This window comes from Neomonachus schauinslandi, chromosome 6, assembly GCF_002201575.2.
Source record: "Neomonachus schauinslandi chromosome 6, ASM220157v2, whole genome shotgun sequence".
Classification (NCBI taxonomy): Eukaryota; Metazoa; Chordata; class Mammalia; order Carnivora; family Phocidae; genus Neomonachus; species Neomonachus schauinslandi.
This window is the reverse complement of record NC_058408.1, coordinates 25085787-25110832: the sequence shown is the minus strand read 5'-3', so window position 1 is coordinate 25110832 and position 25046 is coordinate 25085787. Positions and strand designations below refer to the sequence as shown.

The 25046-nt window shown below is 56.1% G+C and overlaps 1 protein-coding gene across 1 annotated transcript in view; it reads left to right on the top strand.

Moving 5' to 3' along the window:
- TMCC2 (transmembrane and coiled-coil domain family 2) overlaps positions 1–24761 on the top strand; it is a 37793-nt gene extending 13032 nt beyond the window's left edge. The window contains 3 exon segments of the mRNA XM_021686610.1: positions 20920–21860; positions 23295–23430; positions 23979–24761. Of these exon segments, the coding sequence (XP_021542285.1) occupies positions 20920–21860; positions 23295–23430; positions 23979–24290 (1389 nt within the window). The 3' untranslated portion in view covers positions 24291–24761.
- Positions 24762–25046: the final 285 nt, after the last annotated feature.

The window sequence follows — 25046 nt, the reverse complement described above, 5'->3', positions numbered from 1 at the left end:
AGGTCCTCAGAGGCCAGAGCCGGCGGCGGCGGCGGCGGCGGCGGGGGGGGGGCCCCGGCCCCCCCCCCCGGGGGGGGGGCTGGAGGGGGGCTGAGCTGGCGGCCCTGCCTAGCGGGTACTGAGACAGAACAAACTAGATGTTCTCCTTACCAAACAACCCTTCACGGATTCCTCTCCGTGGAGAGGAAACAAAGCAAGGCGGCGGCTGCGGAGGGGCCTCCGGACCCCACCCCCGGGGGGTGGGGTGGGGGGAGGGGGGCTGAGCTGGGGGCCCTGCCTGGCGGGTACTGAGACGCTGCTGCCCTCAGACCTCTCTGCCCTGTTCCAGGAGTCAGAGGTAGGACTGACCCAAAGCAAGAGATGATCCCCAAATGGCTCATTTCTGTTTGTTTCAGGGCTTTTCAAAATTACAGTTTGCTCTGGCTGATGTGAATTCCAGCTTGTTTACCTTAAACATGCTATCCAGAAGCCCTTTGTGCAGTTGGTTAAGAGCCCAGACTAGCACCAACCCTGGCCCTGCCACATGCTGGTGCACCAGTCACTTAACCTCTGTGTACCTCAGTTTCACCAACTAAAGATGAGGATAATAACAGGAGAGTTGTTTTAGGATCGAATGGGTTCATATTTGTATAAATACTTGGCATGGAGCCTGGCACAGTATCGTTGTTGTTATTATTACCAACCAAAGAAGATAGGAGAGGAATCCGTGAAGGGTTGTTTGGTAAGGAGAACATCTAGTTTGGCACTTCCTGAATTTCTGTCTTCGTTCCTTTGTTCACATGACAAGTACTTACTGAACACTTGTTATGGGCTGTAACAGTGAACAAGATGAAGGTGCTGTGTTCACGCAGCTTACTGAGCAGAGGGGAGGAAGGTGGGTGGATGGGCAGAATACGGTGATAAGGTTGTGATAGAGGCTATGGGGGGCTTGGGGGCCAGGGGAAGGGAGGGGAGTTGGCAAAGACCTTCTGGAGGAAGCCATTGAGTTGAACCTTGAAGGAGTATAATTTAGCCAGGGAAGAACGAGGGGGAGGGAGTGGGGAGGGGAGGGGAGAGTGTAGCATGCACAGAAACCAGCTAGCTGGTGCAGGGGGCTCTGGGCTTCACTGTGGTCACAGCATCCAGCTCTGCCGGGGGCTGACAGGGAGGCAGAGCCTGGATCACAAGGGCAGTGTGAAACTATCCATGGGTGTTGGGCAGCCAGCTGGGGGGAGGCGGTCCCTCTGGGTCTCCGTGTAGGACTGGAAAGATAGACTGGGAGTGGAGTGGAGGCAGGAGTGGAGTCAAGGAAACTGTTTTTGGAGCTACCAGAGGAGACTAGGCTGCAGGGAGGATGGAAAGGAGACAAAATCGGAAGGCATTTGGAAGTTGGAATGAATAGACCAGTGAGAAAGTGGAGAGGAAGATGAAGGAAGGGAAAGAGTAGAGGATGATTCCAGGGTTCTAGCTCACCAGCTTGAGGCATGGGGCATCCTCTCGTTAAGGAGACATGGGAGTGGGAGCAGGGACCTTCGGGAGCCATCCAGTTAAAGAGCACCAACTGGTAGTCGGGTTCCTGAGGGAGAGGTCTGGGCTTGGGCTAGCACTTTGGGTGTCAGCACTGAGCTGGAACTCATGGCATGCGTCGAGGGAGCGGGAGGCCAAGGACAGATCCGACATATAAGGGACAGAGCAGCCAGACATGTAGGAGCCGTCCTGGAGAGAGGTGACGCCGAAGCAAAAGGAAGGAGTTCAACAGAGTGAAATGTAACAGGAGTGACATGTCACCTCGGAGTTCGGAAATGTACACAGGCAGTCGCAAGCAGTGGGGGTCATTGGTAACCAGCAAGAAACCTGTTTCAGTGGATCGAGGAGATGGTGGCATTGGGGACAGCATGTGTTGCTCATTTGGGAGAAAGGATGGCAGATACTGGATTGAGGCACTTTGGGTTTTGTTGTTTTTTTAAAGATTCAGGGGGAGAGTTGTGGATCACAGAGGGCCTTGCCAGCAAGGAAAAGGACTTCTGACTTTTTTCCCAAGTGAGATGGGAAGTCATTAGAAGGTTTTTGTACAGATATGGGACACCTTTTAAGAAGATTGCTGTAGGGGCGCCTGGGTGGCTCAGTTGGTTAAGTGTCTGCCTTCAGCTCAGGTCATGATCCCAGGGTGCTGGGATCGGGCCCCGCATCGGGCTCCCTGCTTAGCGGGGAGTCTGCTTCTCCCTCTCCCTCTGCCGCTCCCCCTGTGTGTGCTCTCTCTCTGTCAAATAAATACATATAATCTTTAAAAAAAAAAAAAAAGAAAAGAAAAGAAGAAGATTGCTGTGGCTGTTGTGTGGAGAACAGGCTGTGTGAGCCAGGGTTCGAACCTGGAGTCTAGCTAGGAAGCTATTGAAATCCCCCGGGCATGAAGTGGTGGTGGCTTGCAGCAGAGTGGGAGTGGTGGAGGTGGGGAGGAGGGGTTGGATCCTGGATTTGCTTCCGAGCTTGAGGTACCCCCATCTCTGATGGATGTGGAGCATGACAGGAAGGAAGCAGGCAAAGATAGCACACAGGTTTTTGGCGTGGCAGCTGGAAAGAAGAAATTGCCATTATAATTGAGTTGGGGAAACAGGCAAATGGAACAGATATCTGGCAGGGGCCATGGGGGGCAGAAATCAGAGCGAGGTTTTGGACGGGTTATGTTTGAGATGACTATTCAACATCCACATGGAAATGCCAAAGAAGCAGTCAGATACGTGAGTGTGGAGTCTTGGGGAGAGATCCAGGCTGGAGGCATACATTTGGGAATTGTCAGTGTAGAGACATTTAAAACGATGGCACTGGACCATTTGCAAGCGTCGTTTCAGCTGTGGAGGGTGTGTTCCAAGAGTGACATTTGCCTCTGTCAGCTGAAAGGCCTTGTGGAGTGGGGACCTGGAGGGGCCCAGCAGAATGAACCGAGTTATCAGCTTGTAGTGAGCAAGCACTCTGCGTGCAACCGTAGCCCGGCCCACCTCTCCGTGCTGAGTCAGTGAAAACACTTTAAAAATCAGATTAGAACGATCCTGTCAAGCGAGGGTCCCTGGGACCACAGCTGCTTTCTGAGGAGGGGGAATGTGAACCTTGTATTCTCCGGCTGCCTGAGCAGACGGAGTGGGTGGGCGGCGGGCAGTGGTTCGAAGCTGGTGAAGGCTTGTTGATGTTTGCTGACTGGGCGTGCAGGGGGCTTGGGGCTTGGGGGCAGGCGCATCCGCTGGGGAGCTTCTCCCCAGGCTTTTGCCTGTGGCTGGTGCTTGATCTTCACACTGCCTCCGACACGGCTGGGGTTCTCCTCTTGCTGCTGGGGGAAGACCGGGGCTGCACACTCTTGGGCGACCTGCTGGGAAGGACGGTTCCCTGGGTTCAGGGTGGTCACAGGGGAAAGGGTAGTTCCTGTGATTGTCTTCTATCTGTATTTAGAACTTTTCAGCTTTCCCAAACTCTGCCGTATTATTGCCTGGTTAATAACATCCCCATTGAAGCTGCCAGAGTGGGCCCTATCTCCGTTTTGCAGCTGAAGAGACAAGGCCTAGAGGAATCAGGACACTGCTTCCTGAGGACACCGGCCACTTCCTGGCAGAGAGGAGAGCGGATCCCACATTCTAGGGTGTTCACCGGGCCAAACAGACGTGAAGTCACTACAAGCGCTAGAGACCCTTTTATGCAGTGTCCACAGGGCGCGGGTCTGCCTAGGCTCAAGAGGGTGACACTGTGGCTTGGTTGCCATCCCCCCTGCTCAGTTACACAGCTTTCCTGCCCTGTAACTGTCCCACCAGGGATAGGCGAGGCCCTGGGGGGCTCCTGAGGAGGAAAGGGGTCTTCTAGCCTCCAGGAAAGCCTGCCGTGTCAGCTGACTCCCCCAGACCCAGAGACCATTGATCAGTGTGAGATGCTCTGGTGGTTCCTCCCCAGTCTCTGGGCATGAATAGAAGGTATTCTTCTCTCTAGTAAACACAGCTCCCCACATGCTCTCTGCAAGCTCCCTGGTGATTACGAGCATCTATTTTTAATTCATAAGCCTCCCCCACTACCCACACCCCTTGCCATTGTTTGGAACTCACCAGCTGGCTTTCGGACCAGAGCGGCCCTGGCGGGGGTTGAGTTACTGGAACAGCCTGGAAGGAGCTCTAGCTCCTCAACTGTCATGGAGAGGCTCGCCTAGCCCCCACCCAAAGAGAACAGGGGGCCTGGCGCCCCAAGGACAGCAGGGGTGCAGCAGGAGGACAAGACAGGGGCTCATAGTCCTGGGAAGCAGCTCAGCCTTGGTGACATCATTGGACTGTCATTGTTCCCTCCAGATCCATGAGCTGTTTTTGACATTGTGCCTTAAATGATTTCCCCTTAAAAGCAAAAACAGATGCCCATCTCTGCCCCCCATCTTGCTTTCTACCATTTGCAGAGCACTGAACAATGTAGCTTCTCCCTCTGCCCGATAGCTAGAAAGCGGAAAAAAAATTGTCACCATTTGTTGGGGCACTGGGACACTGGCAGGTGCATCGAGAATACTGGTGACATCTGGGTTCTCCATCTGTGTGTAGCGTGGCCTTAACCTCTGGGAATCCTGGGTCCCGGGGCTGCAGCAGGAACCACTGGGTGCAGGGGCCATGGAGTTGGGCTGCCTGGTTCCCTGGCAGATGAGTTCATTCTCTCTCTCCTTCCCTCCCTCCCTGTCTCTTTGTCTCTTTTTGCTGAGCAGCAGTTCCTAGAAAATGTGTACTCTCAGAGAAACCTAGTAACTTTTCCTGTCCCACCTTCATTTCCTGCTCCCAGCCTTTCAGGGAGCGGATTAGCCCCTGCCGGGGTCAGAGGCTTATATCCCCCTTTCCTCATTTCTTCCACATCTGGCTTGGTCATTGCTTCCCTCTTGGCTGTAGTCAAAACTTTGCCCCAGCTGTCGCCCCACGTCCCACACCTCTTCTGGGCTTCTGCAAGGGACACCCAGCTGGAGGGTCTTGGGAGAGGGATCGTGCAGGAACGCTGGGTTTATGGCCAGCTCTGCCAGGCTGGCGCCTGACCTTCCCCTTCTGTGTGGTATGGTGGGTGCGCTCTGAGGACAAGGAGGGGTATGCGGTAGGAGCCTGGAGCTCACAGAGGGTGTCTGGATAGCCCTTAGGAGACCAGTGTGGAGGTGCTCCGTGTGGCAGGACTTTTGCTGACAGGCCGGCCTGCTGCCCCTGCTGAACCAGGACAGGCAGGGTGGGAGAGGGCCAGGTGCACACAGGTGCACACAGTGAGGTGCAGAGGCTGGAGGAATCATGTCCTGACTGGATACTTTCTGTGGCCTTGGGGAGGTCTTATCTCCAGGCTCCAGGTGGGGAAACCAGTGATGTTCAGCTCATCACCCAAACCAGAGCAGACTCTGGACACAGAGCAGACTCTTCCACCAGACTTATTCGACAACAAGAGTTCTTCTCTGCCCTGGCATAAATAAGCACCCCTGTTTACACCTAGGGATGGCAAGTGAGGGGCCACCCTTAGCCCTAGGTACTTGCCAAGAAGACTGATGTTGGCAGGTGCAAAGGAGTCCTGGTTTATTTACGTCTGAGAGACTGCTGGGGCAGAGGTGGGTGGGGCTGCTCTGCTGAGAGAGATTTTCAAACCATGGCCCCTCAGCAGCTGGGGGAGGCCAGACCGTTCTTCTGTGGGTTCTCCTCATATGTCGGAGCTTGTAGGCCAGATAACATGGGAGGCCAAAGGGCCCCTGCTCTAGGGTCAACTGGCCTGTCCTTACAAATACATCCACCTTCAGAGCCATGTGGCACTCTGCCCACTCAGTCTTTCCTGTACACATTCGGGTCTGTGCCAGCCAGAGCTCACACCCAATTGCTGGAGGGACAGCCACCTTCTCTGTTCCCCACTGCCACCCATCCCGTGCCCTCTTCCCTTCTCTTCTTCTCTGCATGGAAAGACTCCTCAGGTGGAGGGAGAACCAGAGGCAGCCAGCCCAGTGGCCTCCGGAGAGACTCCTGAGGCTGTGCCCATGCTTTCAGCTCCTCGCCAGGCCAAGGTGGGATGGCTCTGTGATTTGCCATGAACCTTTGTTTCCTGTCTCAGTGATTCAAAGACTCTGTTTGCCAGGGTCCTTCGGGCCTCACACAGCAGTCTATCCTGTGGTACCTGGCAAATCAAGGGGTTCTGCTTTTAGTCTGAGTTCCTCATGTTCGGGTGAAGCCCCTTGCCTTGTAGGGGTCCTGTCCAAGCAGGAGAGGGGCTAAAAGGTGAGGACTCTGCCCCTTACCTAAAGCTCTGACCCCAGAGATCACGAGCTGCAGCCTTCTCTTTTCGAATACGATCGTGGGCTCAGTTAGTTGTCCCAGGAGGCACCTGGCTTCTAGAATTAGCCTTTGTTCATCTTTTCCCCACTGACACCCATGACTTTCTTTCTAGATGGAAAGTTCCCACTGTTCTCCAGATTAGCCCTGGCTTCTGGACGTACAGAATTCCCGGGGTGGGTGGTGAAGTTAGATCATGTCCAAGTTACCTAATAAGACCCATTGTCTTGCATTTTCAACCCTCTTGTGTCTTAGCTCAGGTGAAAAACTTGTGGGAGACCTTGTGGCTCTCTGCAGCCCCTGGGGACTGAGTGGTCTCCAGCCCAGACACGGGTCCCCAGCCTCTTCGCTTGGGATCCTCAGCCCCCTCAGGTGCACCCCAGTGGAAGGCGTGCTCTAGGGTGTGAGCCCCACGCCAGAGCCAGTAACAGTCAGCAGCAATGGGAGCTCTCTGTCATCCGGTTCCAGACGGTGAGGAGCCAGCGCTGGTGATGTGGGCATGGGTCATGGGAGCTGGCAACAGGTCTCCCCAGCACCGTGCACATTCCTCCCTGGATCCACCACATCCCTGAGATGCGAAACATGACCCTGGTCCCCTCTGGTGCCAGATGAGGCAATGGAAATATAGTATCGTTAACCTGATCCCCTCTTCTGCCTCTTCTTTCTTCTCATGGGCAGTCTGGGCTTTCTCTGTTTATACCCCGCAGGGCAGAGGGCTCTGAAACAGAAGCAGGGGTGAATACACACACCCGACTGCCTTCCTGCTAGGCTTCAGGAACCAAGGGCTCCCCTGCCCTACAGTGTGGGGGCTGGAGGCAATGAGTGACGTTTCTGGAAACAGTAGCCTTGTCCAACCTTCCCCTCTCTCTCTCTCTCTCTCTCTCTGCCAGGCGCTGGGATGTCTGACTGTTCTTGCCCCCCGCCCCCCACATTCTCCAGAGGCTGACTCTCATGCTTCTGCTTCTTTTGTCCTCTTGGACCTTCACCCCAGTCTGGATTTGGGGAGTTCTCACAGCATCCTTTTCCATATCTCCAGATAGCCCACTCCTGGGACCCCAGAGCTGGGCCAGTACCCAGGGCTAGTGAATAATTGAGCATGCTCAGCAATAGCTCAGTCAGATCCGAAGTGATACCGTGACCTCCTTCGGGTGGCTGGAAAGACAAGTGCTCTGTAATCTTAACTTCATTATATAAGGTTTCTTCACTGCCGGAGCAGGCAGCTTCAGGCCCACATATGATCTGGGCCCCGTGCCTGGGTTCCAACTTCTCAGGGGCGCAGGGGCACGGTGGCAGGCGCCTAGGACTCATCACTCACATCCCTCTGAGCCCGGCTGGCTTCAGCACACAGCAGAGCAACATGTCACACCTTGCAGAGGGCTGTCACATCCATTTCTCATTTAATCAGGGCAGCTCATGGGAAGTGAGGAGCCCTGGAGTCAGCCCCTGGAGTCAGCAGGATGCCCCCAGAGTTCTGCATTTCAGTCCTGTGCTTTTAGAAAGGAATCATTCTGAATTCTTCTTGGCAAACAGAGTGGGGGTGGAGGGGGGAGTGCTCTGCTTTCCTAAAAACTGTCCAAAAAGGAGATGCTATGTCTTCTCTGGGTCACTTTCTCCTGGACCTGTCCCCAGTGTCCCCACCGCCCAGGAGATGGAGTGGCTTTTTCTACCCACCTGACACCAATTTTGATTTTCCTACAAGTGACCAGGGTCAGTGGTTCTTGCCACTGCCCAGCACCTGTTTCACGACTGTGCCTGTGGAGAGCTTCCTGCAGGAGGGTCCTCAGCATCGGCCGGGCAAAGGTGCAGCAGGTGGCAGAGGTGGCCTTCTCCCTCCCTGGAAGCAGCCGAAAGGGGGCCTGGTGTATGCATGCTCGTCGCCCCCCAGCCTTCTCTGCTCTGGCCTTTGCTGCCTGGGGGCCAAGCCTCTCCACCCGCTCCTAGAAAACATGCCCACCTTGGTTGTGGTACTTCATCCTGAAGACTGTGAACCTTCCTCCCCTCCCGCCTTTCCCCAGGGGAAAAGCAGGGCTCTTTACCGTAACGTGAGTTTCTAAGAAAATGCACCTTCTGGTAGGGTCGACAAGTGAGTGTTAGGGGAGGGACTTGGCATGCTGACCCCTCGCCGAGCCGCATTTCTAAGAGGTGGGTGGTAGAGAAGCACCCCCCTCCCACGGAGGGATCCTAACGGGGAGATTTTCACAGTGCACCTGGAGCCTGAGAGTTTGAAGGCCTCACCTTCTATTCTGATCTCCTAAATTTAGCTGTCTTTAGCTCCTAAAGCCGATGGCTTCTCAGGTTTCCCATCCTTCAGAATATGTGGTTTGTGCTTTTTTTTTTTTCCTCTAAGAGAAAGAAGAGTAAGTAGGAAGATAAAAGGGGAGGGGGCTGAAGAACCATAACAAGGGCAGAAGAAGAGACCAGAAAAATGTGATACTTAGAGTGTTAGAGAAAGAAGGGGCCTGGCTTGAGAATTCTGAGGAGAGTCTAAACTGAGGGGAGCACAGCAGTGGAGAGGCTAGGACCCTGCTGGTCCCGTGCAGGAGCCGGGCTCCCGTCCAGTGTCCCCTCCCAGGACAGCGCCAACCCATCTGTCACCCCGGACTCAGGCTAGCTGGGAAAGTGGAGGGTGTGCTGCCAGAGACACCTGCCCCAGCCCAGCTGCCCGGGCCCGTGCGCGGGAGGAACAGGGACTGCCCTGCCTTGGCCGACGTGGGGCTGCGTCTCGGCCAGCCAGAGGGCTATCGGGCCTGCCAGGACTTTACCAGCAAGTACATGTGGTGGCATTCACCCAGCAGCACCTTCTCTTTGCAGAAGGAGGTTGCTCTGGGGCTCGTGGTCCTTTCCAAGCCCAGTGCTTGAGGGCCCCACTGCAGCCCTTCCACATCTGCTTGCCCCTCTCCACTTGGCTTCAGATGGCAGCTGCTTTTCTGGCTCTTTCTGTCCCAGGCCCCGTCTCCCAGGTGCCGTGTGGAGCGACTGTGGTGAGTGTGCGTGTGTGTGAGGACATGCCCACGGGGTGAGGGAGCCTCAGCGCTGGTCGTCTTGTTCAGTAAAACCTACGTGTCAAGCATGTTCCCGTTTGATCTTCACTGCAGCCCAGGGAGTTCATGATCATATGTACCATTTTGCTGCCAGGAAAACTGAGGCTTAGCTACAGAGAGCCTCCAGCGCTGGGCTCATTCACCCTCTCCTCCCGCCTCCTGATGCCCCCGGTCTCATTCCTGAAGGCCTCTTCTCCCAGGCTGCTGCTGTGTGGGTCCTGCCGCCTTCTCCTGGACTGGTGAAGAAGCTAGCGAGCGGCAGGGGGAGGATTTAGGGCAGGTCTCGGGCTCCAGGCCCAGTGCTATGCCACCGAAAGGCTTGGCCATCCCTCACGGAGCCCAGCCTTGGCGAGTCTTCCTGTGATGCAGTCTCACCCCTGTGCTCCACCCCCCTTTTTGTTCAGTTTTTGTGCGGATGGGTGGGTTGTGCCCGGAGCCGAGGAGCTGAACCCTCCCATGAGGGAGACACCGCATGCCTGTGTATGGTGCTCCCCTCCGGGTCATCTTGGTGGTGCAGTGTGTTTTGCAGGAACCTCTTTCTGGTGCTTCTGAGCCTTCACGGTCCTGGGCAGCCCAGGGAATGAGACCTCAGGAGAGAGCCCCAGAGCTTAGCTTCCCCAACCCCCTCCCAGCTCTGGCCTTCTGGCACAGCCTTATGCTCTGCTTGTAGGGAAATTTACAGATCTTAGCTTGGTGGAGCCTAGAAAGGAGGGAGGCAGGGGAGAGATGGGTGGGGGTTTTTTGTTTTTTAATTGTTCCATTTATTCAACAAACATTTCTTGAAACATTTCTAGTTATTATGCTGAATTTGACTTGACACATGATATACAAAAATAAGGCCTTTAAAATTACGGCTTTTTTGATTGGCTGTGGATGTTTTCCAACCAAAATTTCTTAAACAGTGAGAACACTTTTGCAGGGGCATCTGGCTGGCTTGGTCGGTGGAGCGTGTGACTCTTGATCTCAGGGCTGTGAGTTTGAGCCCCACGTTGGGTGTGGAGATGATTAAAAATAAAATCTTAAAAAAAAAAAAACACTTTTGCAGTGAGAAATACTGGGAAAAAGTCAGTAAGAGCTACTATGGATTTAGAAAAAGGTAAAGTCTTGTGACGATAATTTTGAAGTAGCCAAAATGTTATTATCTAGACTGCATTAAGAATGAGTGCAAAATTATGCTTTAAAAAATTTTGGTCCCGCTACGCTTTGCCTTAGATATTACTTTATAGGACTGTCATTCATCTTGGAAGGAGAGAGATGTCTTCGCTTGAGAAGACCCAGCTGTGTGTGTGGCCACGCAGGACAGAGCTGTAGTAGATGCACTATGTTTGTTGCTGCTTGACGAGTCAGGTCATTCGGTCATTCTGCATATGGAGGGAGGATCAGTCCCATGCCGGGCACCGTGAGGGGCACGGATATATTTAAGATGTGATTCGTGCCTTCCTCGGGGAAGTAAGACCTAAGGCGTATTTACACATAACCATTATGCAAGAGGAGTGGTGCACAATGCCAAAGCATAAAGTAAAAATCGAGTACCATAGGAGGGAGATCGTTTGCAGATGTCAGGAGCTGATGGAAGTGTTTCCTGACTGCTCCTGGCTGAAGCTGGCCTCAGAAATTGGGACCTATGTGATGGGCTTTTGCTAGGTTCCTGTCGTCACAAACTCCAAGTCATCGGCCACCATTAATGTTTGTAAGTTTCACGAGCCCAGGGTGTGGGGACTCCTGCTCTTGGTGTTTTTGGCTGGTTGCCCTGGCATTGGGCCCCAGAGATAGCCCTGGGCCTTCCTTATCTCTTTGCACCTTCTTGGAACCACCCTACCACGTGTGGACCCTCCGTATTTAAGCCCTGAGTCCCTTGCCTGGCTCAAGTAGGCACAGGATCCGTGCCTTTGGCGAGTCTGCTTCCGAAGCCTCCCTGAGAGACCCAGCTGGGCCCTGAACCCTGCAGGCCGTCCTGTCCGCCTGCTCACAGCGTGCTCTCCTCAACTGTGGCCCTCTGGCCCCCTCTGCTGGCCACTCTCAGGATTTCCTGCTGGGAGTGTCAAGATGAAGTCCAAGGAGGTAGGGCCTGCTGTGAGTTTGCCATCTGTGTTTGATCTTGGGTGTTTTTGCCTGGGCCATGCTGGGGGTGGAGGGGTGGGGATGGGGCGGGGAGGAGAGCATGGAATGGGGAGCAGAAGCCAGAGAAGTAGTTGCAGTGGTGTCCAAGAAGAGTGGATTTGTGGAAGAAAATCTGAGAGCAGAGGAGTCCCGCAGATGAGGCTGGCTGAGTTCTGACTCCCCCAGGGACTTCTTGGATAGGGAGGGTACCTTGGGAGTGATGGTGCCATAAGCCAGTGAGCAGAGCAGCAGGGAGAGAGGTAAGGGGCTCCAGGCTGAGCTCGCTGTGTTGGGATCTGACAAGAAGTCCCCTCCAGGCTCCAGCCTTTCTGGCTTTCGAGACCTCCATCCTGGAAGCCTGGCTAGGAACCCTACTTCCATTAGATGGTGAAAAAGGGGAGTCCATGGGACCGTGCCTCTGTGAGAAGGGCTTCTGATGGTGGGAGGCATGCACGATGGGAGGGGATGAGCAGAGTACCCATCTAGGTGGGTGAGTGGTGCAGGTACATGTGTCCCCATGTGCTGCCCCGCCCCCACCGGGGCTGGAGTTGCTGCCTGTCACACCTGGGGGTTCTCATGCACACTGACCTCACTGTGGCAACAGCTGGACTTGGGGATGGGCAGAGCAGGGGGGGCACCTCATCAGAGCTGGGTCTACCCGCTCAGTGATCCTGCCTGTCTCCTCCCAGTTGGGAAGGAGCAGCCTGTGAGCCCAGGGGAGGGGAAATCTCCCAGAGCAATCCGCCCCTAATCCCCAGGCTGGGCCTCAGGCTGGAGATGGCGGCTGCAGAGCCTGGGAGCTTGGGAACACCTGCTCGCAGACCCCGGCTTCCCTTGGCAAGCCCTGTGCTGCCCAGGGACTGTGACCCCGGGGGCCTGACCCAGCCCGGGGAAAGCTGGAGCCTCAGAGGTCCTGGCACCCCATCCCCAGCACGGCTTCGGGAAGCGGTACTCACACAGGTGAGGCCCCTGTGGGGTGGGAGGAGGGAAGTTCACTGGGACAGGGTTGGGAGAAGTCCAGGCGCCTTGTGCTCACCCTCTGGTCTCTCAAGGTGTGGCCCCCTCTCTCCCTTAGAGAGAACTCTTTGTGGATAGGAGAAGGGAGGAGGGGGTGAACACCCTCCAGGCTTAGGCTGAGGAGTGTCGGGAGGGCCCCTGGGGTCGGGTCAGGAGGTCTTGTGTGGGAGCATGGCTGAACCCTAGCACAGATGCCTCTAGAAACCGGTGGCCATGTGTCACTCCTCTTGGAGCCCGAGGAGCTGATGTGAAATTAAGTGGGAGGTGTGTGCCTGGTTGCGATCACTTCTGCCTACAGAGAAACATTGCCAGGGAGGGAAGGGCATGAAGGTCCCATGAGCACTGACCCCAGGTGGACAGTGGGGGGTCCAGAAGGAGCAAAGTGCTTGGTGCCTGGAGCTTTTGGAGAATTTGCAGGATGGCAAATGGAGGCGGCCCCAGGGCAGGAGGGCAGGAGGGCAGCTCCGGGCCAACCCAGGAACCAGTGTGAGGAGGCAGGGGAGTGTGCAGGGCATTTGTGTGGAGAAGGACATTGTTGTCAGCAGGGCAGGGGATGAGGTAACTGAGGGGAGGGTATGGATTTGACCAGAACCAGTGGGTGGACCTGTCAGAAAGGACAGGAAGCTAGAGGAGAGAGAGAAGAGGGTGGCCCTGAGGTATGGGGTATATGTGGGGGGCCGTATGTACACCCAGTGCCCAGCTGCCATGAGATCGCATGTGCTGTCCGAAAGGATGAGTGAGTGCATTTCCTCGTCTGCGCTCCGCACCCTCAAATCCCTTGTTGCAGCATGTAGTTCCCTGTAAAGCCGCTGAGGCCATCCCATGGCAGGAGGGAAGGGGCACCACAGGAAGAGCCAGGGCCCTCGGGCTCCTACCCCGTGAATCCCCCTTGTGGTGGCTGGGGCCTCGCTGCAGAAGTTCTTCACCCCACCGTACCCCGGGGAACAGACCTGGGTGTACATACGGCCCCCCACATATACCCCATTAAGTGCCTCAGCATTTCCCTCCCTGCCCTCTGGAGAAAAGCCGCTTAGGCTCCCAGGCACCAGTGGGACCGCCGGGTGGGTGGGGATCGTCCCCATCCCCCTTCCCCTGCACCTTTCCCACGTGGGGGTGCCTGGCTCAGCTGGGGTGGTGTGTCCAGAGCTGGCACTGGGGAACTGCAAATTGCCCTCCCACCCCCGCCAGGCAGAGAAAGAGCCCGCGGCCCCATGGGCTATGCCTGCCGATTTGGGAGGATGGGGGCAGCCCCTGACTCCAGGACCAGGGGTTGGGATCATGTTTCCAGCTCCGGCTGGAATATCAGGTTGGTGTGGAAGATGTCAGGTCCCCGTCCTCTCTGCTTCCCCAGCAGGTCAAACTGCCTTTTAAGGCAGAAGGATGTTAGCTGGCCATCAGCGTTCTTTTTCTGTACAGGTCCTGGCCTTGCCTCCCTTTCCCCCTGGGGACAGGTAGAAAGAGTGAATCTGAGTGTTCTCCCTCCCAAGAGGGGTGCTCAGATCAGCGTCCTGGGGCCAGAAGTCAGCAGATGGAAGCATCTCTGCTGAGTCACGTGGACCCCACGGCCCCCGTCACACTTGCCTTCTGGTCTCTTAGCCCCTGGAAGCCCAGGCCTGCTCAGGAGCAGCATCCTGCATAGATCTCAGCCTGCTTGGCCAGACCCACAGACCCTCTTGTTCCCACCCTGGGAGGGAGCCTGAAGGCCACCTGTCCCAGGATGGCAGGGGCTGCCTACTCTCCTAAAGGGAAGCATAGAAGCTCTAGGGCTCTTCTCCTCCCCTCCCTACTCTTCTTTTTTTTTTTTTTTCCATCTAGGAGTGACCTTAGTATTGGCTTTCTGATCCCCGAGCAGAGAGCTAGGACAGGAAGTCCTCATCTTCTGGGTCAGCCTGCCCTCGGGTCCCTAACAGTAGTACTTTGTAAATCTGGGAAGGGGCTCTTGTCCCCTGGGGCCGGTAGTCAGGCTGGGAGCCCTCTGCGGTCTCGTGGGAACCTGGGAGCGCAGGTGTGGAGAACACCCTCCTTGCAAGTGGTGCTTGTCTGTATGGCTCACCTTGAAGAATGCGTCATGTATTTAGTCCATTGCTGGAGAAATAGAACCATGGTCCCCATCTCACAATAGCTGGTCCCTTGCCCTCCCTGCACAGAGCTTCACGAAAGCCGGGACGCTTTCCGGCCCTGGAGCGTGTACTGTGTGCTCCTGGCCTCAGGGATCCGGGCGGCCGGGCTGGTTGGTGTGTAGGAGGGCGAGCCGCTGCCCCATGTCTGGGCCCAGGTTAACAGAGGACGTGAGCTCAGGCCTGGGAGGAGCTGGGAGCCCCAGGAGGCCCACAGGAGCCCGGGCCTGGGAGCTCCTATGATCTGGCAGCGTGCCTAATCCGGCTTCATTCAGAGTTGCCAGAAGGGGGCAGGGAGGAGAGTCCACGGCAAGTGGAGGGGGTGCTTCCAGGTGCAGGAAGCAGGGAGAGGGAGAGAGAAAGTTGCACCCTGGACACTTCAGACAACGTCCCATCTCTGGCTCTTCCAGAACATTCACCAGGACTTCGTGGATCTCAGTCACTGTTTAGAACAAGGTCTATGACTTCAGCCCTGGCCGGTAGGTACTGTTGTGAGCGGGGGGCATGACGTGGCCTCCTGGGGATGGAATGGCATCGTGGAAGGAAGCATGACCCTCCCTCCACCATTCTCCCTTTGTAAGAACTTGCCTGGCCTGTGCACACGGATTCGTCTTGGGGTCAGGTGCCTCAGGAGAGAGGGGTGGGGAGGCCATGGTGCTGGGCCACAACTCCAGGTATGGTGCTGGCCGCGGGGCATGGATGGAGGGCTCTGTGGCCTGGGCCGCGTGAGGCTCTGTGACAGTTTGGAGAGAGGAGAGGTGATGCTCTTGTAGCCCTCTCACTGCCATGCCCCAGCTGGGGGACTCGGGTTTTTCACCCCCCAGTGACCAGGGCTTGAGCGATCTGGACCCAGCCCTAGGACAGGGGGTTGGGAGTGAGTTAGAAAGAGCTTCTGCCCTGTTGAAAATGAGACAGTAAGATGAAGGACCCAGGTACCCTCCCATAGGCCCACCCTGTGATAGGACATTAATTGGAGCTGTGGCCAGAGCCAGCAGGTTGGAAGACCCCTCACCTTCCACATCCCGGTTTTGTAATCACCACCTCTGTCTAGTTCCAGAAGATGGTCATCACCCCAAAGGAAACCCAGACCCGTGAAGCAGCCACTCCCCATTCCTCCCCTGCTCCCATCCCCTGGGGCCACCACTAACCTGCCTCTGTCTCTATGGATTTAACCATTCTGGACATTTCACATAAATGGAATCCTTCAGTATGTGACCTTTGTGTCTGGCTTCTCTTGCTTAGTGGGATGTTCTCAAAGTCATCCAAATTGTAGTATGTATCAGTGCTACTTCATTGCTTTTATGGCCAAATAGTATTCCACTGTGTGGATGTACCAGTTTTGTTGGCCACTCACTGGCTAATGGACATCTGAGTTGTGTCTACCCTTTGGCTATTGTGAGAAGTGCTGCTGTGAGCATCTTTGTATAAGCACTTGTTCAAACACCCATTTTTATTTTTTAAACTATTTTAATTTTAATTTTTTTAAGATTTATTATTTTTTAAGATTTTATGTATCTATTTTACAGATTTTATTTGTTTGACAGAGAGAGACACAGCGAGAGAGGGGACACAAGCAGGGGGAGTGGGAGAGGGAGAGCAGGCTTCCCACGGAGCAGGGAGCCTGATGTGGGACTGGATCCCAGCACCCTGGGATCATGACCTGAGCCAAAGGCAGACGCCCAACGACTGAGCCACCCAGGCGCCCCAAGATTTTATTTATTTTTTTGAGACAGAGATAATGAGCAGGGGGGAGGGACAGAGGACAGAGGGAGAAGCAGACTCCCCGCTGAGCAGGGAGTCTGATGTGGGCTTCACCCAGGACCCCGGGATCATGACCTGAGCTGAAGGCAGATGCTTAACCAACTGAGCCACCCAGTCGTCCCAAGATTTATTTATTTTAGAGAGAGAGAGTGAGCAGGGGGTAGGGACAGAGGCAGAGGGAGAGAGTGTCTCAAGCAGACTCCCCACTGAGCTTGGAGCCTGACGCTGGGCTCGATCTCACGACCCTGAGATCACAACCCGAGCTGAAACCAAGAGTTGGACTCTTAACTGACTGCACCACCCAGGCGCCCCGAACACTCATTTTTAATTCCCCTGGGTGTAGACCCAGGAGTGGAATTGGGGGATCATACGGCAGACCAATGTTTAACTTACTGAGGGACCCCCCAAACTGCTTCCCGCAGAGGCTGCACCTCTTTCCATTCCCACCAGCAGGTGCGAGGGCTCTAGTTTCTCCGCATCCTCGCCAACACTTGTTATTTTCCCCTTAAACATTGCAGCCACGTGAGTGAGTATGAAGTACCGATTTATTTTTGTTTTTGAGCACCTGCTGGATGCCCTGAGATTGTACTCAGTGTCTGATTTCATCCTCCCGACAGCCTTTTGAGGGAGGTAGAATCGCCTCCCCTTTCCAGATGAGAAAATGCAGGCCCAGAAGAGTTAATGACACTTCCAAGGGCACACGGCATGTGAGGGACAGAGCCGGGGTTCTAAATCTAAATTCTTGTCCCCTTCATCTGTTTCACCCACCCCTCCCCCACCGCCCCTCTGGTGAGCACCAGTGTGTTCTCTGTGTTTAGGCGTCTGTTTCTGGTTTTGTTTATTTATTTTGTTTTTTTAGATTCCACATGTGAGTGAAATCATACAGTATTTGTCTTCCTCTGACTGACTTATTTCGCTTAGCATTATACTCTCTAGCTCCGTCCATGTCCTTGCGAACGGCAAGGTTTCACTCTTCCTTATGGCTGAGGGAGAGTCCACTGAACCCACGTACCCCCTCGTCTTTATCCATTCGTCAGTCGGTGGACACTGGGGCTGCTTCCCTCCTTAGCTCTTGTCAGTAATCCTGCAGCCTCATCGCTTTTCTTTGTGCTTTTTGTTTTTTGTGTTTGCGCTTTTTTTTTTTTCAGATCTCTTTCTCCTCTTCTGCTTTTTCCGTCCGTCATCGTTTTGTCATCTTATGCCTGAATTTGCTTTCCTTTGTTAAAGTATTCTCCCTCTTCGTACCTCTGCTTGCCTGCCGTCTGCCACCTCCTTGGCTTTCTGTTCCTTAACCACTCTTGTCTTGGTTCAGTCCTGAAAGGGCCCTGCTGCCATGGGGCGGGGGGGGGGGGGGGGGGGGGGGGGAGCATGGAGAACTCTCCACCTTCCTCCAACTCCAACATGCACCTTCCTCCAAGGGGGAGGAGGGCAGAGGGGAGGTGTTCTGTGACTGGAGGCGCCCAGTGGGATCCAGGTGTGGTAGATGCCGGTGGAGGGACAGGAAGGAGCTTGTGTCCTGCTGCGGGACCCCCAGGCTCGAGTCTGAGCCCCAGGGCAGGGGAGAGGGGCAGGCAAGGGGGCCGGGACCCCAGCCCCAGCCCACTCCAGCCCATCATCAGGCCCCAGCTCATTTCCCCAGGAATGTCTGTTCTCCTCTCATTCATGGGGATTTCACAGCCAGCTTCCATTCTGCTTTTCCATTTGTAAGCTAGACAGACTCTAAATCACGGGAGGAGACACACCAAGCTGCCAGAGTAAGGCCAAGGTAGGGGGAGAGTCGCTATTTTATACACCCTCGGAGTCCTAAAGCCCTTCTACTCTTCACGGCATCCCTGTCTCGTTAGCTCCTCCCGCACCCCTCCCAGTCCCTGCAACAGATGCCCTGCTCCTCATAGAGACAGCAAACCGCCTAGCGCTCAGCATCAAGCCGGGCTTCAGCCAGACCCAAAACTCACTTTTTGGATGTTTTTTTCTCCCACAAAGAGGGGGAAAGAGAATTGAGCCTCTTTGGAAGCATAGTGGCCTTAGCAGAGGACTTTTAATCCTAAAAGTCATGTCTTCCTAGGGGCGCCTGGGTGGCTCAGTCGGTTGAGTGTGTGACTCTTGATTTTGGCTCGGGTCATGATCGCAGGGTCGTGGGATCAAGCTCTGTGTTGGGCTCTGTGCTGAGCATGGAGCCTGCTTCAGATTCTCTCTCTGCCCCTCCCTCCCGCCCCCTCCACTGGCTTACATGTGCTCTCCTCTCTTAAGAAAAAAAAAAGTCATGTATTCCTAGAGAATTTAATTTTTTGTATTGCAATATTTATGCTGTAGTATCAATATTGAGTGAATTGATTTGTATAATCTCTTAATTAAACTTCATTCCCCCACCCTGCCCCACCCCAAATTATGCTGCCTAGATTCAGACAGCATTTATGAGTGCCTTCTGTATGTGCCGCACTGGGCTAAGTGCTTGCGAGCCATCATCTTGTGTAATCCTCACAAAGACCTGAGAATAGGCAGGATTATCCCATTTCTCAGGTGGGGATACTGAGGGTCAGGACAATGGAGAGGCAGGCTGTTTGTCTTCACTGAAGGGAATAGCACAGGCGGAAGGGGTTTAACTGAAGGATGGGGTTTTAAGTCGGACTGGCGTGACAGTTAGACCTTGGGACAGATCATTTAAAGGAGACCGTGGAATTGCCTCCTCTGGTATACAAGGTCAGAAAATCCGAGAAGCCAGGGTTCTGGAGGTCTGAGCACCTGGAGGGAGGGCCAGGAGACACCAAGGGAGACCCAAAGCAAATGTAAGAGGAGAAATTGGAAAAGGGATCGGCGTGGTCCCCAGCATCCCCAGTGACGCTGTGACCTGAAAAGGCCCCAGAGGAAGCCCACAGAGGAGCCACCCGCCCCTGATTTTTGCCAGGGCTTTTGTTTTCAGTAGTGTTTTGCAATAACTTTGCACCTCGGCAGAAGCCGAGTGCAGTGACTTCTGCCTGTATTTGGCACAGGCTGCTTCCGGTTCCAGTGTGTGTGACCGGGCCACTCTCTTCGTATTTAACCCCTTCCCCCACACATACCTCATCCTGCCCCACACACACGAAGAGCGAATGATCCGACCCGACCATCCTGGGGGTTGCTGTGTGTAAAAATACATGGGGTTGAGCCATTTCCTGCCGCTTCCGTTCTTGCATGGCGATAAGACACTGGGGACCCAGCTGTGGACAGAGAGATCCTCCAGCAGCCGAGGGGGAGCCGGCCCTGGGAGAGCAGGACTCTAGGCCCGCCCGCGTTCATCTGACCCTGGGTTTCCCATCTTTCCTATCTCCTGTGACCTCTCTTTCCTTTCTCCCTACCGCCCCCATCTTTTCTCAGCTTCTCTCCTCCTCTGTGCCATCCTAATGCACTTGGGAAGCCTGCCTGCTGGTGTGGAAAGGGGCTGTCTTCTCCTTCCTGCACATTCACCCCCTCTGAGCTGGGCCCTGCTGCCCTCAGGCCCCCGGACCAGCCCCTGCTGCCCTTGGCCCTGGGGGTTGCTTCTGGGACCTGAGTCTCCAGGCCCTGGCCCACAGGGCGGGTGGGGCTGTGCTCTTCTCCCGCATTTGGGAGACTGGGCAGGGCCAGGTGCTCCCACCATCATGAAGCGGAAGAGGTTGCTGACGACTCGAGACAGCTGGAAGGTGATGGAAGGGCTGGGAGGGGTGTCAGCAGAGGCCGGTGACCTGCTGAACTGCATCAGGGAAGCCGGGGTGGGGAGGGCGGGGAGGCTTCCTGCGCCTGCGTGGGGCCAGAGTATAGCTCTCGGGGAGAGGCCTGCTCCAGGCAGGAGCCTTTTGGGGAGTTTGGGTCCAGAGGGACAGCTTGTCTCATCCCTGACAAGTCAGTCCCATGATTCTCCATTGAAGCCTCAGATCGGCTTGGTCCGTGTGATGGAGCAACAAGAGTTCTGGGCCAGAGGTTCCATCTTTTCATAACTGTGTGTCCCTGAGCAACTTGCTTGAACTCTCTGGGCCGAAGGAGGGGTAGATCTGCCTAGACTGCACTTTGGGGATGTTGTGAGGATTAGGTAGATCACAGACGCGAGAGCCCTTCAAATATGGCTGCTATAGGGGCACCTGGCCGGCTTGATCCGTGGAGCATGCATGCCACTCTTTTTTTTTTTTAAAGATTTTATTTATTTATTTGACAGAGAGAGAGACAGCTAGGGAGGGAACACAAGCAGGGGGAGTGGGAGAGGGAGAAGCAGGCTTCCCGCCGAGCAGGGAGCCCGATGCGGGGCTCGATCCCAGGACCCTGGGATCATGACCAGAGCCGAAGGCAGACGCTTAACGACTGAGCCACCCAGGCGCCCCGCGTGCCACTCTTGATATGAGAGCTGTGGGTTCAAGCCCCACGTTGGGTGCAGAGATTACTTAGAAATAAAATCTTTTTTTAAAAAAATGGTAGCTGTAAAAGGAATACTATGTTGTTATTTTGGACTCTTGCCCTGAAGCTTCCTGTTCATCCTGCATCTGTCCTCCAGGTAGAGCAGCCAAGTCCGGGGGTGTCCAGGGACACACAAGAGATTCCCGCTGTGTCCCCTGCCATGGTTTCGTGATTTACCCATGCTTGCCCTGCTTGCCTTCTCCCCAGGTCGACAAGGGAGACCCGGCGGCCCTGAGCCTCCTCGGCGGCCCCGGCCACGGTGACACCGATGGCCCCATCAGCCTGGACGTGCCAGACGGGGCCCCGGACCCCCAGCGGACCAAGGCTGCCATTGACCACCTGCACCAGAAGATCCTGAAGATCACCGAGCAGATCAAGATCGAGCAGGAGGCGCGGGACGACAACGTGGCCGAGTACCTGAAGCTGGCCAACAACGCGGACAAGCAGCAGGCTTCGCGCATCAAGCAGGTGTTCGAGAAGAAGAACCAGAAGTCGGCACAGACCATCGCCCAGCTGCACAAGAAGCTGGAGCACTACCGCCGGCGCCTGAAGGAGATTGAGCAGAACGGGCCCTCGCGGCAGCCCAAGGACGTGCTGCGGGACATGCAGCAGGGGCTGAAGGACGTGGGCGCCAACGTGCGCGCCGGCATCAGTGGCTTCGGGGGTGGCGTGGTGGAGGGCGTCAAGGGCAGCCTCTCGGGCCTCTCGCAGGCCACCCACACCGCCGTGGTGTCCAAGCCCCGCGAGTTTGCCAGCCTCATCCGCAACAAGTTTGGCAGCGCCGACAACATCGCCCACCTGAAGGACCCTCTGGAGGATGGGCCCCCCGAGGAGGCGGCCCGGGCGCTGAGCGGCAGTGCCACCCTGGTGTCCAGCCCCAAGTACGGCAGCGACGACGAGTGTTCTAGCGCCAGTGCCAGTTCGGCCGGGGCGGGCAGCAACTCCGGGGCCGGGCCAGCAGGGGCGCTGGGGAGCCCCAAGTTGAACGCGCTGTATGGGGCCCCCGGCAACCTGGACGCTCTGCTGGAGGAGCTGCGGGACATCAAGGACGGACAGTCCCACCTGGAGGACTCGATGGAGGACCTGAAGGCTCAGCTGCAGAGGGACTACACCTACATGACCCAGTGTCTGCAGGAGGAGCGCTACAGGTAGGCGCCGCCCCCGCCCGCGGGGCCCTGGCCTTCGGTGATGGGCACCAGTCTGCAGACTCCAGTTGGCGGAGGCAGACGGAGGTGCACGTAGAAAGGTCCCAGGCTGCTGGAAGGAGCCAGAAGAGGCTCTGGGAAGGCCCTGGGAAGGCTTTCTCCAATCTGGTCAGAGCCTCTGGAAGATAGGGTTATGGGACCTGTGTGTGGGGAGAAGGCGCTGCTAGTCTCAGGAGCGCTGAACGTCCCCTCCTTGATGGTTATGGGGTCCGTGTACAGGAGGGGAAACTGAGGCAGGGACCAGCTATGTGGCCTCTCATCTGGAAAGATTAAGAGCACTGACTCTGGAGCCAGGTTATCTGCGTTTAAACCCCAGATCTATTCTTTTCTTTTTTTTTTTTTTTTAAGATTTTATTCATTGAGAGAGAGAGAGAGCACAAGCAGGGGGAGTGGCAGGCAGAGGGAGAGGGAGAAGCAGGCTTCCCACTGAGCATGGGGCCCTGGGATCATGACCCGAGCCGAAGGCAGATGCTTAACTGACTGAGCCACCCAGGCGTCCTCCCTGCCCCCCTGCACCCCCCCAGCCCCCGCCCAGCTCTACTCTACTATTTACCTTGAGCAAAATACTTATGCTCTCCACACCTGGTCTCCTTGTCTGTGCAGCGGGAATAACATGAATCCTTACTCTGAGGGTTCATGAAAGTTAAATGAGTCCAAACCTGTAAAGTCAAAGTATGTAAACATCTGGCATGCTCAGTTTAAACCTTTGGCTGACGCTGGAGTCTCTGGTCCCTCCTTCCCCTCTGCCCGCTCCGCCCTTGTGCTCGGTGCCTCTTGAGTGGCACTTGGCACTCGCTCCCTGGGATTCTTGGCCATCTTTTCCTTAATTAGCACTTTTATTTTCTATATATATATACACACACACACACACATACATGAAGAAGGTTTGGGAAATCGAGGGGAAACCCTGCCTGAAAACTAGCCCACGCTGTGTGTGTTTGGAGATTGCGTGCCTACAGAGCAGGGATCGTGTGTCTGTCCCGCCGTGTCCCTGGTGCCCAGGACAGCGTCTTAGTCCAGGGCTCACGGGCTCCAGTTGAAGTCCGTTAGTCCCTGACTCCTCCATTCATGAGCGCTGTGATCTTCGGCAGGTTCCTTCACCTCTCTGTGTCTCAGTCTTATCTGTAAAATGGGATGACATTGGTACTTGTCTTGTGGGGTTGAGGGTGGCAGGGAGCCTACGAGATAATGTGCGTGAAGTCCTGGCCCAGTGTCTACATGGAAGCAGGGCTGTGTCTGTAGTAACTTCCATTGCCCTTGCTGTTAAAATTGGAACAGGGCTGAACACGCTGGGTGGGTGGCGGAATGAAATGGATCGTGGGGAGAGAAGGGAGGTGAGGGGGCCAGGACTGCTGTCACACCTTGTCCCTCGGCCAGGTACGAGAGGCTGGAGGAGCAGCTCAATGACCTGACGGAGCTTCACCAGAATGAGATGACCAACCTGAAACAGGAGCTGGCTAGCATGGAGGAGAAGGTGGCCTACCAGTCCTACGAGAGGGCCCGGGACATCCAGGTGCGACCCGAGCCTGACCCTCGGGGCTGAGGTGGGGGGGGGGTGCCCTGGACGTGCAGAGAGAGCTGGGAGCTGCCGGAGGGGGAGGGCCCCACCAAGCGAGGGATGATGGGCACAGGCTGTTCCAGTGGCGGGGCAGATGGGCACGCAGAGGGCAGTGCGGGGCGGGGCAGAGACAGGGGCGAGGTAGGCCCAAGGCCGGATTTGTGCGAGCTGATGGGCCAGGGCCTCCCGTGCCCCCAGCTCTTTGATAGCAGCCTCGCCAATGAGTAGTTGGGATTTCCAGGCTCCAGACTGCCTGGAGAGGGAGCTCCCTGGGATTGGGCCAGTTGTGTCTCCTGCACACACACGCACACGCACATGCACACACCCCACTCCTGTTTCCTGCCATCGTCCCCAAATAGTTGTAATCAAAGGCCTGCTGCCTGCTGCAGCTGATCAGCCTCTCCCCGCCGCCAGGCGAGCTCACCTTCTCCGAGGGGCAGTAGGGTGCAGCCCCCGGGCGGGGAGGGCCGCCTTCCCTGAGCCCCCGCGTGCGCCCCCTGCAGGAGGCCGTGGAGTCCTGCCTGACCCGGGTCACCAAGCTGGAGCTGCAGCAGCAGCAGCAGCAGGTGGTACAGCTGGAGGGCGTGGAGAACGCCAACGCGCGGGCTCTGCTGGGCAAGCTCATCAACGTGATCCTGGCGCTCATGGCCGTGCTCCTGGTGTTCGTGTCCACCATCGCCAACTTCATCACGCCCCTCATGAAGACGCGCCTGCGCATCACCAGCACCGCCCTCCTGGTCCTCGTCCTCTTCCTCCTCTGGAAGCACTGGGACTCCCTCAGCTACCTCCTGGAGCACGTGCTGCTGCCCAGCTGAGCAGCCAGCCCGCCCCTGCCCCATGCTCTCCCGGGCCCCAGGGTGCCTGCGCTTCTCCAGGAGGGACCTGGGCATTCCTGAGTCCCTGGAACTTCTTCGTGTGTCTGGTTTGGCCTCTTGCCCAAACTGTCCATTCTAGCAGCTCCTGCCCCCTTTTCTGTTCTCGCTTCTGTCTGACGCCTTCCCCCCGATGTTCTGAAGGGAGCTTCGAGGGCAGCCCCGACCGGAGACGGTGGGGACATCTGTGGCCAAAGGGAGCAGAGGAGGACACCAGGATGGACTGTTCTGGATTATTTAGTCACACCAGGACTTCTCCCAGCTGACTCAGGATGTGGCAAGTCAGGAAGGCCAATAAAAATAGGAGCAGGAGAGGGCCAGGCCCCAGCCCTTCTCCCTTCCAGGGAAGAGCCCAACCTGGAGGCTCGACAGTTCCCTCCTATAGAGATGGCCAGGGTAGAGGTCAGAGGGCAAGGGTGGGGGTGGGGAAGGGGTTCTGCTGGCCGCAGAGAATGCCAGGGAGAGAGGGTAGGGCCCTCCACCCTCTGGGCACCTGCTGGGCCCGAGAGTAGGCGCCGTCCACCCCTCCTTCCAGAGCTGGTTTGAGGCTCACTTCTGGGCCAGGCCTTTCCCAGGGTATGAAGGATGCAGGCTCTGGAGGCCAGGTGGGGTGTGGCTTTGGACTTGTGTTTTCCCTGTGATTCTTTCTGCCTGTCCCTGGATCTGCTCCTTTCAGGGAAACAGGCCCCGGGGGCCTCG